At 43.3% G+C, this 12,520-nt stretch overlaps 1 protein-coding gene across 3 annotated transcripts in view; it reads right to left on the bottom strand.

The window, feature by feature from the left end:
* The window catches only part of SEPSECS (Sep (O-phosphoserine) tRNA:Sec (selenocysteine) tRNA synthase), a 49,835-nt gene extending 38,686 nt beyond the window's left edge, over positions 1-11,149 (bottom strand). The window contains exon 1 of one of the 3 annotated variants that reach the window (XM_070791240.1): positions 10,851-11,149. In XM_070791240.1, the coding sequence (XP_070647341.1) occupies positions 10,851-11,000 (150 nt within the window). In that variant the 5' untranslated portion in view covers positions 11,001-11,149. The other 2 variants (XM_019962533.2, XM_019962534.2) reach the window with 2 other exon arrangements.
* Positions 11,150-12,520: the final 1,371 nt, after the last annotated feature.

Below are 12,520 nucleotides of genomic sequence, written 5' to 3' on the forward strand. Positions count from 1 at the left end.
AGTACCTTCTCCAGAAGTAGCCGCATGAGGTGCTCGTGCGAGCGGCGGGCCTCACAGCCCTGCCGCACGTAAGCCGGCGACACCAGCCGCTCGCCCGCCGCGAAGAGCTCGCGGTTCATGTCCGTAGTGGCGACAGCTGTCGGAGACCGGAGAACAACTGACACACAACAAATACACCCCGGAACCAGGAGACGACTCACCTCCTGGACGGTACGGGAAGGCCTTGGGACAAAAACCTCCGTCTCGCTCTCGCACATGCGCGAACCGCTCCTAATAGTGTGCCTGAAGACGAAGCATTTGCGCCTGCGCAAGGGTGTAGGTCGTTTGGCAGGCTTCAACCAGTACAGGAAATTAGCCCTGCCCATAGATATGAAGGAACGACTTTGCACCTGAGAGCAGCGGCTGAGGAGAGTCAGGGCCAAGTGAGTGTCTTCCCTGAAGAAAAAATTTCCTAGGTTACGCTGTATTCCAGTCCTGTTGAATGGTGAGATATCTGAGTCTGCTCTTCAGTCTTACTCAGGCCATGTTTCTCAGATTCCAGATCCGTTCATCCCTTCCTTCATAGATCTCAACATTGACAGTTGTCTGGAAACCCCATTTGAAATAGCAATGCCCCCACTCCTTTTCTCCTTTACACCACAAAATTTTTGGCCATAACACTTATCATCCACCTCCTGATGAGACGTTTATAACAAACATACACATACACACACGTACACCCAAAAGAATGTAAACCCTCTAAAGGGCAGGGCCTTGGTATTTGCTGTGGTACTCCCCAAATGCCTGGGAAAGTGCCCAGAATATAGTAGGGGCTCAAATTTTTTTTTTTAAATATTGAATTAATGAGTTACTTTTGACTTTTCAACAACCTAGCACTAGGTGCTTGAGATGGAGATGAAAAGGCAGGATCCCTCCCATTGATTTCCTTGCAGTCTTCACTCTAGGTGAGCCTACAATAATTCTTGAAATTACTCTTTTCTAGTGGTATGCTGGGGCCCATTTACAATAGTTCATATTCTCTTTCAAGAGGTGATTGTCAAATGTTCAATAATTTTGTGAGTTGGTTTTTAAATACAGTGGCTCTTAATTGTAAGTTTACAATTAAGCCAATTGTCTTAAAAGCAAAATATGCTAAACACTCAAACTCGTAATTTCCCAATTATTTTTCTACATTTTACTATTATCTGTGATCTTGAGATTATTTACATCTGCTGTACTGTATGGTGGAAACAGGATATAATGGCACCTTACTTCACATCTCTTTCCAACTACCTGTTTAGTGGCATCCTACTGGTAAATTAAAACTGGCCAGGGTGGGAGTATTTACACCATGGAAATCCACTGAAATCAGTAATCTTTACAAATCAGACCCTTCGCTCCCAATCCCCTACACCCACCACACCCCACTCCCCTGGGACTCATTGTTTAACAGGTAACCTGGTGGCTCAGACAGTAAAGAATCTTTCTGCAATGCAGGAGAGCTAGGTTTGATCCTTTGGTTGGAGAGATCCCCTGGAGAAGGAAATGGCAACCCACTCCACTGTTCTTGCCTGGAGAATTCTATAGACAGAGAAGCCTGGTAAACTACAGTCCATGGGGTCCCAAAGGACACAACTGAATGACTAAAGCTTTCACACTCAACCACTGTTCCTACTGTGTATTCCCAAACCATCCTGCCATTTATCAGCCATGATACTTGCCAGATTGCATTTCAGTTGATAATTTTCTGTCTTCCTCAGCTAGACTGTGAGCTCCTTATTGATGAGGGTTATGTTTGACACTTGTGTTCAAAGCACAGCACTGAACATCTATATGATAAATGTTCAACAGCTTCCCCTTGCCAACAGTCTCCAATCAGAGCACACCTGAACCCTTCCCCTTTTCTAACATAAAGCTTTTCCACTCCCCTGCCTGCCTTTGAGTCTGCCAAATGCAAGTGATGATGACTAAATCTCTTACACTAGCAAGTTCTTCTAGAACTTGCTAGTTCTGAAGTTTCTGTTATTTGGATGGTTTTCATTCATTTCCATAGTTTTCCTGGAGACTCCACTGAGACACGATCTGAACTGTCCATCACCATGGACCCCAGCCTTCAGCCGGATGAGGTTCTCACAGATACCCCAATGCCCCCCTGCTTCTGGCTGTCAAGTCTGTGTCAACATGGTAAGTTAGTGCCAAATCTGGGCTCCACTGTTTTTGTGTTGAGTTATTCAACTATTTATTATAAGTTTGTTACCCAGGTTTTGTTATTAGTTCCCATATATTTGACATCCTTGGAATCAGACCATTCCTTTCCATGCTTTTTGGTTCTCTTTAATACTTCTATTTTGTATTGTGCTGTTTGAAAGTGTTGTCATAGGAAGAAGAATCATAAGGTAGAACACAGGCACAGGTCCTCTAAACTGTTGTTCCAACCAGTGTCACAGACTGATGAGTATTGATCTAATGAGGGCTGTTCTTACCAGACCAGCATCCACTTGGACAAATTTTGTCATGAGTCACCAGTGAAACTGGATGAGATTCAACTTTCATCTTGATTTTTGTTCTGAGAGTTTGCCTTTGATCTAGAGGGCGTTCACTCAAATTCACTCACCTGCCAAGGGTGGAAAATTTGTTGGGTCTATGTTCAGAGTGGTCTTGAAACACAAAGAGACCAAACATCTCTTTTAACCAACTATTGCCAGCTCTCCTGAGGTCGTCTATGCTTAGAATCTCTTTTCCTCCAGGAAAAATGGCTGCTGCTTATATACGGATGGTCAGCCTCATCAATTCCCGGTAGACAGGGATGCTACTATTACTAAATTAAACCCTGTCATTTTTGTTCAACTATCTGTATTTACTCACCTCAAGTGCTCAAAGATAAGTCAGTATATTGAAAGTGTTTTCCTTTTTCAGAAAGGTTCTCTGAAAAAGGAAAAAAGTTCTTCAATAGCTTCATTTACTGGCATTTCTAAATACAAAAATCCCTTTTGTCTATATGTGCATAAGTAATCTGGACAAACCCTTGGGGTTTTAATTCAACTTCATGGGAACCATCAAAAATCTATTGCTAGACCCTTGACCTCATTGGAAAGATTTATCCCCCATAGTAGTATCTGTTGCTTAAAAAAATAAGTAATTGTTGATGTTTTTACTGAACTAGCTCTAGGATCCTCATTTGACCTCATAGTTCCTCATATAGGACAGACATTAATGCTGGCTGAGAACATGCAACACTTTTCAGCCAGCTGATTAACCTCCTGTGACATTATTACTCTTGTACTCTCACATTACTAACTAATCACCACTCCAACACTGAATTTTGCCACTCTGCCAGAGGAAGGTGAACAGCACAATTGTCTTGCCTTTGTTAGGGGATGTTCTGTACATGACTCAAATGTATTAGAGAATGCCACTGAGAACTGAGGTCTAATATTATTTGTTGATGGCTCATACCTCAAAACTGAATCTGGAGGTTATCAAGCAGGATATACTATCACTAACTTAATCTCTCCTTTGGAAATCAGTCCTCTTCCTGAGGTAAAAATCAGCCCAAATGGCAGAACTTTATTGCACTTAATAGAGCTAGTCAATTAACCGAAGACCAGACAGTAAACATACTTGAATGTAAGCTTTTGAAGTAGTACCTGACTTTGAGCACAGTGCTAGAAGTCTCATTTTAAAAATGGACAAGTTGGTAAACTTTAGATGCATTCCTACTTCTTAGAGGGGCGACTGTTATGCAAATGGAGGCTCATGTAGGAAGAGGGCATGCATGTGTGCATGCTAAATCGCTTCAGTCCTGTCAGACTTTTTGCAAGCTTATGGACTATAGCCTGCCAGGCTCCTCTGCCCATGGGATTCTCCAGGCAAGAATACTGGAGTGGGTAACAATTCCCTTCTCCAGGGGCTCTTTCCCCATCTAGGATCCAACCCATGTCTCCTGCATTGCAGGCAGATTCCTTATATATTTACTTAAAACTGCATTGGTGATGTCTAGAAAGAAACCTCCTGGAAAACAGAAACTATGACTATTTATTCACCTACTTTTCTAGCAGTTAGCGTGGTGTCTGGCACAAGGTAAGCATTCACAGATTTGAATGAATAAATAATTAGAATGAGTCCCAGAGATTGCTTATCATTTGGTGGTTGCTGAATGAACCCAGATATGAAGAGAGGTGAGAGAGCCAGAGACAAATCAGTGACACCTCATGAGATGAGGGTATTTCAAATTAAGGAGATATTTTCCAAAGACAGATGCAAATAAACAAATAATGACCATATCACTTTGTCATTCCTTTCACATGTGTTCTAAATGTTCAGGGTAGGGGGAAATGACAAGTCTCACAAAGCATGGCAGGATATGGCTGTCGTCAACCTCATTAATGAGACCTCTTAAGCAATTTGAAGCAAAATACCTTTCACACCAATGTCAAGCTTCAAAGAGGAGTCAGAAGTAGGAAGTAAGGGAGTGGTAGAATCAGTAACTAGGGTTCTCAGAGAAGTCTCCTGTGATTAGAACAAGAAAAAAGAAATATAGTAATTGCATTTTGCTAAGACTCAGAATTCAGAGATCCTGGTCTTGCCTTCATCTGTATTTCAGATGGAGAGAGATGAAATAAAAGTAGATGTGGATGTAGCAGAAGGGAAATGAAGACCTTCCTTGGGATGAGTAAAGCAATTCTTTCTCCAGAAGGAGGAGAGGTGGGTAGAGAAAGCTTCTTCCAAGCAGGAAAACTGAGATTATTGCAATAACTTCAAAAGCAGGGACCAAGAAGAAAGCTGTGGGAGACTTCTCAGGAGTCTGTGAACTGGCCCAGAGCCTGAGGCTTGCTGCATTTAACAGAGAGTGAAGAGGCCCTTCGCTCAGAGGCCCTTGGCTCAGAGTGATGGTGGGTGGGGGAGCAGTGATAAAGAACTGGGTGGCTGGTGGTCAAGTAGCAGTGAGAAAGTAGCCTCTGGAATCAGGCAGATGGAACTCAGAGGCTGGCTCCTCCTCTTCCTCCAGCATGTGTGTGTTAGTCACTCAGTTGTGTCCGACTCTTTGTGACCCCATGGACTGTAGTCCACCAGGCTTCTCTGTCCATTGGATTCTACAGGAAAGAATAACTAGAGTGGATTGCTGTTCCCGTCTCCAGAGGATCTTCCCTACCCAGGAATCGAACCCTGCTCTCCTGCATTGCAGGCAGATTCTTTACCATTTGAGCTATAGGGAAGTCAGCACCAGCATAAACTTGTGCAATTTACCTGTCTGTCTAGAAAGACCCCAGCTCTCTCCTCTATGAAAGGATCCTAATAATAGTGCAGGGAAGGAATGACAGGTGTAAAGAACTCAGCCCAGTACTTGCACTGATGGAGCACTCAGCAAGTGGGAGACCTTGGTTTCTGCTGTTGCAGCCATTTGTGGCCATGGCAGTGAGTGTGTCATTTGACCCTGAGTGTGGAGAGTGTGGACTGTCTCGCTCAGCCTACTTCTCATTGGTCTTACTAGAAGTGAAAGTGTTCGTCGCTCAGCATTGTCCAGTTCTTTGTAACCTCGTGGACTGTAGCACGCCAGGCTCCTCTGTCCATGGAATTCTCCAGGCAAGAATACTGGAGTGGGTTGCCATTCATTTCTCCACTGTATCTTCCCAACCCAAGTCTCCTGCATTGCAGGCAGATTCTTTACTGTCTGAGCCACCAGGGAAGCCCCCTTACTAAAAACTGGACAATTACAAACTACATTCTCTGGACTTCCAACTAGCATTATAGAAACAAATTAAGTTTAGCTAATTAGATGTACTTCCATGAGACTTAGAAGGTGGAAGACATTTCCTGCTTTTTTTCTGACTGTTAATTGTCACTGGCAAACAAGGCAGTAGAGACATGGAATTTTTTGTCCTGGGATCCAGAGGTGGTATGGCCTCCTGATACCAGGAACACAGTCTCAGCTCTGGGTTCTTGACATAAGCAGCCTTAGCAGTAGCCACAGAGGTGGTAGTTCCCCTGGTAGGTCAGTTCTGTAGTATTCTAGAATGCATTTCCAGAGGCCCAGTCTAGAGTCCATATCCCTTGACCCCTCAATGATTTTGTAAACACCTTATTCCCTACATTAAGTCCCTTCACAGTTAAATACCTAGAGCCATGTCCACTGCCAGCACTCAATCCTACTACACTAGGTGTTTGGATTTATTTCTTTCACAATCTCAGTTGTCACATTTTTCACATGTGAAGAAAAACAGTGTTTTTAAAACATCATTCACTTTACCTGGTAACATTATCCTCCCTGAGTTATTCATACCTCCTGGAAGATTGACCAATTACCCCATCCCTGTGTAACTAAGTCTGAGGCATTGTCATCTCCTGGTGACAGCTGCCCAAATTGCTACTGTGATGCTGGGGAGGGAGTAATCAGAGTTAGAAGAATCAGAATAGAGCAGACTTCACAATCCCAAACCAAGAAAGGGGAGCCCAATCAATACTGATGTCCTTATGGAATATTGAAAGTGTGGTTGTTGACAAAGAAGAATTTCCCCAGTACTGCTCAAAAGAGATGGAGTACTAATGACTCAATATGAGTCTTTCTGTCAGCTTGGCAGATTTAGCCTTTTCATCAAGAATGACTCACCATGCCTCATCAGTGACTGTATTGCTTTAAAATAACCACTCCCTTTGCAATGGACTCAAATCTTCTTCAGAAGGAAGGAAGGAAGTAAATACACTCTGCAACCTTTTCATCTTGGTTTCCCTGTTGATAAAAGACCATGCTACCCATCTGACACCTGTGCTGGTGTGGTTGTAACTTCTCTATCTCCCTAGACACTAATGAGTTAGCATTCTAGCTTTTTTTCAGCTTTTTGTGAAGCTGGAATCATTTTATCAATGATTCAGTTTTCCAGAGTCTGAAAACTTTGTACAGAGAAGTGAGAATATCTTGTGAACCTACTGATCTGAATCAAACCTCTGAGCTCATCTCTATGAGAAGCCCTAAAAAGCGTGACTTGCATTCCAAAGTGGACAAATATACTCTTTGTTCAGTTCCTAATTACCTGCATATGGAATATTCAACACCATTTATTTTCATTCCATTAGGAAACTAATTGAAAAGGCTGCTGCAGTTGCTGCTAAGTCGCTTCAGTCATGTCCGACTCTGTGCGACCCCATGGATAGTAGCCTACCAGACTCCTCTGACCATAGAATTCTCTAGGCAAGAGTACTGGAGTGGGTTGCCATTTCCTTCTCCAAATTAAAAGGCTAGGCTCTTGAGTTCAAGAGATATGGATTCAAATCCTGATCTTAGGCTTCCTGGCTCTGTGATCAAGTTACTTTACTTCTCTGTTTTTTATTTTCCTATTTTTTTGGGCTCCAAAATCACTGCAGATGGTTACTGAAGCCATGAAATTAAAAGACACTTACTCCCTGGAAGAAAAGTTATGACCAACCTAGATAGCATATTCAAAAGCAGAGACATTACTTTACCAACAAAGGTCTCTCTAGTCAAGGCTATGGTTTTTCCAGTGGTCATGTATGGATGTGAGAGTTGGACTGTGAAGAAGGCTGAGCGCCGAAGAATTGATGCTTTTGAACTGTGGTGTTAGAGAAGACTCTTGAGAGTCCCTTGGACTGCAAGGAGATCCAACCAGTCCATTCTGAAGGAGATCAGCCCTGGGATTTCTTTGGAAGGAATGATGCTAAAGCTGAAACTCCAGTACTTTGGCCACCTCATGCGAAGAGTTGACTCATTGGAAAAGACTCTGATGCTGGGAGGGATTGGGGGCAAGAGGAGAAGGGGACGACAGAGGATGAGATTGCTGGATGGCATCACTGACTTGATGGATGTGAATCTGAGTGAACTCCGGGAGTTTGTGATGGACAGGGAGGCCTGGCATGCTAAAATTCATGGGGTCGCAAAGAGTCAGACATGACTGAACGACTGAACTGAACTGAACTGAACTGAACAGAACTGAACTGAATGTGTAAAAGGAAGCAGTAAGAATACCTACTTTTAATGCAGATGGCCAATAAGTGCATGAAAAGATGTTCAACATCACTAATCATTAGAGAAAGGCAAATCAATGCCACCATGCCATACCATCTAACAATTGTCAGGATGGCTATTGTCAAAAAGAACACAAATAATAAATAATGACAAGGATGTTCAGAGAAGGGAACCTTCCTGCATTGTTGGTAGGCATGTAAATTGATGCAGTCACTATGGGGAAAATGCTATGGAAGTTTCTCAAAAAAAACTAAAAGTAGAACTACTGTGTGTGTGTGTGTGTGTGTGTGTGTGTGAGTCACTCAATCATGTCTGACTTTTTGCAACCCCAGGGACTGTAGCCCACCAGACTCCTCTGTCCATGAAATTCTCCAGGCAAGAATACTGGAGTGGGTAGCCATTCTCTTCTTCAGGGATCTTCCCAACCCAGTGATCAAACCTAGGTCTCCCACATTGCAGGCAGATTCTTTACTGTCTGAGCCACCAGGGAAGCCAGAACTACTGGATAACCCAGCAAATCCACTCCTAGGTGTATTTTTTTTTTAAAGAAACACTAATAGAAAGATACATGCACCTTAATATTCATAGCAGCATTATTTACAATTGCCAAGATATGGAAGCAACTTAAGTGTCCATCAACAGATTAATGGATAAAGAAGATGTGCTCTCTCTCTCTCTCTCTCTCTCCATATATATACACAATGGAATATTACCTCATCAGTTCAGTTCAGTTGCTCAGTCGTGTCTGACTCTTTGCGACCCCATGAATCGCAGCACACCAGGCCTCCCTGTCCATCACCAACTCCCGGAGTTCACCCAAACTCATGTGCATCGAGTCGGTGATGCCATCCAGCCATCTCATCCTCTGTCGTCCCCTTCTCCTCCTGCCCCCAGTCCCTCCCAGCATCAGGGTCTTTTCCAGTGTCAACTCTTCATATGAGGTGGTCGAAGTATTGGAGTTTCAGCTTCAGCATCAGTCCTTCCAATGAACACCCAGGGCTGATCTCCTTTAGGATGGACTGGTTGCATCTCCTTGCAGTCCAAGGGACTCTCAAGAGTCTTCTCCAACACCACAATTCAAAAGCATCAATTCTTCAGCACTCAGCTTTCTTCACAGTCCAACTCTCACATCCATACATGACCACTGGAAAAACCATAGCCTTGACTAGATGGACCTTTGTTGGCAAAGTAATATCTCTTCTTTTCAATATGCTATCTAGGTTGGTCATAATTTTCCTTCCAAGGAGTAAGCGTCTTTTAATTTCCTGGCTGCAATCACCATCTGCAGTGATTTTGGAGCCCCAGAAATAAAGTCTGACACTGTTTCCACTGTTTCCCCATCTATTTCCCATGAAGTGATGCGACCAGATGCCATGATCTTATGCAGCATGATCAATGCAAGGAAATAGAGGAAAACAACAGAATGAGGAAGACTAGAGATCCTTCAAGAAAATTAGAGATACCAAGGGAACATTTCATGCAAAGATGAGCTCAATAAAGGACAGAAATGGTATGGATCTAACAGAAGCAGAAGATATTAAGAAGATGTGGCAAGAATACATAGAAGAACTGTACAAAAAAGATCTTCATGACCCAGATAATCACAATGGTGTGATCACTCACCTAGAGCCAGACATCCTGGAATGTGAAGTCAAGTGGGCCTTAGAAAGCATCACTACGAATAAAGCTAGTGGAGGTGATGGAATTCCGGTTGAGCTATTTCAAATCCTGAAAGATGATGCTGTGAAAGTGCTGCACTCAATATGCCAGCAAATTTGGAAAACTCAGCAGTAGCCACAGGACTGGAAAAGGTCAGTTTTCATTCCAATCCCTAAGAAAGGCAATGCCAAAGAATGCTCAAACTACCACACAATTGCACTTATCTCACACACTAGTAAAGTAATGTTCAAAATTCTCCAAGCCAGGCTTCAGCAATATGTGAACCGTGAACTTCCAGATGTTCCAGCTGGTTTTAGAAAAGGCAGAGGAACCAGAGATCAAATTGCCAACATCCGCTGGATCATGGAAAAAGCAAGAGAGTTCCAGAAAAACATCTGTTTCTGCTTTATTGACTATGCCAAAGCCTTTGACTGTGTGGATACAATAAACTGTGGAAAATTCTTCAAGAGATGGAATACCAGGCCACCTGACCTGCCTCTTGAGAAACTTATATGCAGGTCGGGAAGCAACAGTTAGAACTGGACATGGAACAACAGACTGGTTCCAAATAGGAAAAGGAGTACATCAAGGCTGTATATTGTCACCCTACTTATTTAATTTATATGCAATGTACATCATGAGAAATGCTGGGCTGGAAGAAGCACAAGCTGGAATCAAGATTGCTGGGAGAAAATAAGAATAACCTCAGATATGCAGATGATACCACCCTTATGGCAGAAAGTGAAGAGGAACTAAAAAAGCCTTTTGATATTACCTCATAACTCAGCCATAAAAAAGAATGAAATTTTTCCATTCCCAGTGACATGAATGGACTTCAAATTTAAATTATTTGCTGAATGTCACAGGAATGCAAAGATGAGCGAGCCATAATCAAAATCCTTTAGAAATATCTGATCTAATATATACAACCTGTGTATAAGTAACAATGAGTCTGAATGTCTGAATGAGCTGTGCTGTGTAATTCAAGATCCCATCCAACTTAGACAACAAGCTTAAGTAGGACATACTTTTTGAAAGTGGACCAGGTCTCTGTCCAGTGATAGGTAGAAGGAGTGTTCCAGGAGGAGGGCAGTAGAAGAGTAATAGTATGGAGATAAAAATAAGCCTGATGGGACTTTGGTAGGGAAGTGGACCTTAAAGGCCAACTCGAACTTCAGCAGTTGGATTGCAAAAGGAACCACAAATGCTTCCCCATCCAACATCCACAACTTACGTAATTGTATCCCACACTGACACTGGACTTGGTCATGCAGCTCTTTTTGACCAGTGGGATGGATGGCAGCAAATGTGATTCAGGTAGAGACTTGCTGCTGCTGCTGCTGCTGCTAAGTCGCTTCAGTCGTGTCCAACTCTGTGACCCCATAGACAACAGCCCACCAGGCTCCCTGTCTCTAGGATTCTCCAGGCAAGAGCATTGGAGTGGGTTGCCAGTTCCTTCTCCAATGCACGAAAATGAAAAGTGAAAGTGAAGCCACTCAGTCGTGTCTGACTCTTAGTGACCCATGGACTGCAGCCTACCGGGCTCCTCTGTCCATGGGATTTTCCAGGCAAGAGTACCGGAGGTAGAGACGTGAGAAGAGCTGATATGTGTAGGCTGATCCACCCTGCTGCCACGTGAATAATCCTGCTTTAGCCAGTTGGATGGTGATGAGAAACACGTGGTCCAGTACTCTCCTTTGCCCAAGTCAACAGTCAGCACTGCCAGGGGAACAGCAGTCTAGCTCCCTGCAGCTGGCCATAGATCAAGAGCAAGCTCAGTCAACACCAGCGAGGGAATCACCCAGTGGGGCCGACGCCAGGGAACTGTTAGCATGTTAATGGTGGTTGTTTTAAGCCAATGCATTTTGGCGTGGCTTGTTAAACAGCATAAGCCTGCTGATAATGAGAATGAGAGATATTCAGAGGTGGGGGCAGGTGAGCAAATATGACATGCTATGCAGATAGATGTATGCTTTCAAAATTGTAGGCACATTGTAAATATTAGATTAAGCAAAATAATTGTTAATTTCAACAACATTCCCAGGTAATTCTTTTGCACTATTAAAGTTTGAGAAGCACTAACGTGTCCTAAAAATGCAAACTGAATCCACATTGACCACTAACCTAGTCTTTCCTTTCCTAGTCAGATAGTTTTACTTCTCTAGATGCTTTAGTATACCTGTCTTCCTGCCTGCTTCCTACTATAGCTTTAGTAAAAACAAAACACACACATCAACCCTCCCCCCTGCAAAACAACAACAAAAACCCACCATTATCCTTTGATATTATCAAGAAACTGTATGTATGTGTTTTATTTCCCCATCCAGGTTTTGAACTAATTAGGAAATAAGACAAAGGATAAAGCAGAAGGGAGATAAAATATTTTCTCTATCACTGATAAAGTCTAGGTTAAAGACGTGCCAAATGGGCTTCTCTGGTGACTCTGATCATAAAGAATCCACCTACAATGCAAAGGACATGGATTCGGTCCCTGGGTTGGAAAGATCCACTGGAGAAGGGAATGGCTACCCACTCCAGTATTCTTGCCTGGGGGATTCCATGGACAGAGAAGCCTTGCAGGCTACGAGAGTCCATGGGGTCGCAAAGAGTTGGACCAGACGAGCTACTAACCCCCACACAAACACAAATGGGATTCCCCTGCAGTATCCAGTATTAACCAGATGGAGGAGACCGGTAGGCTGCAGTCCATAGCATTGCAAAGAGTCAGACACAACTGAGCGACTTCCCTTTGACTTTTCACTTTCATGCATTGGAGAAGGAAATGGCAACCCACTCCAGTGTTCTTGCCTGGAGAATCCCAGGGACGGGGGAGCCTGGTGGGCTGCCATCTATGGGGTCACACAGAGTCGGACACGACTGAAGCGACTTAATGGCAGCCGTAGT

This window comes from Bos indicus, chromosome 6 (assembly GCF_029378745.1).
Source record: "Bos indicus isolate NIAB-ARS_2022 breed Sahiwal x Tharparkar chromosome 6, NIAB-ARS_B.indTharparkar_mat_pri_1.0, whole genome shotgun sequence".
NCBI lineage: Eukaryota > Metazoa > Chordata > Mammalia > Artiodactyla > Bovidae > Bos > Bos indicus.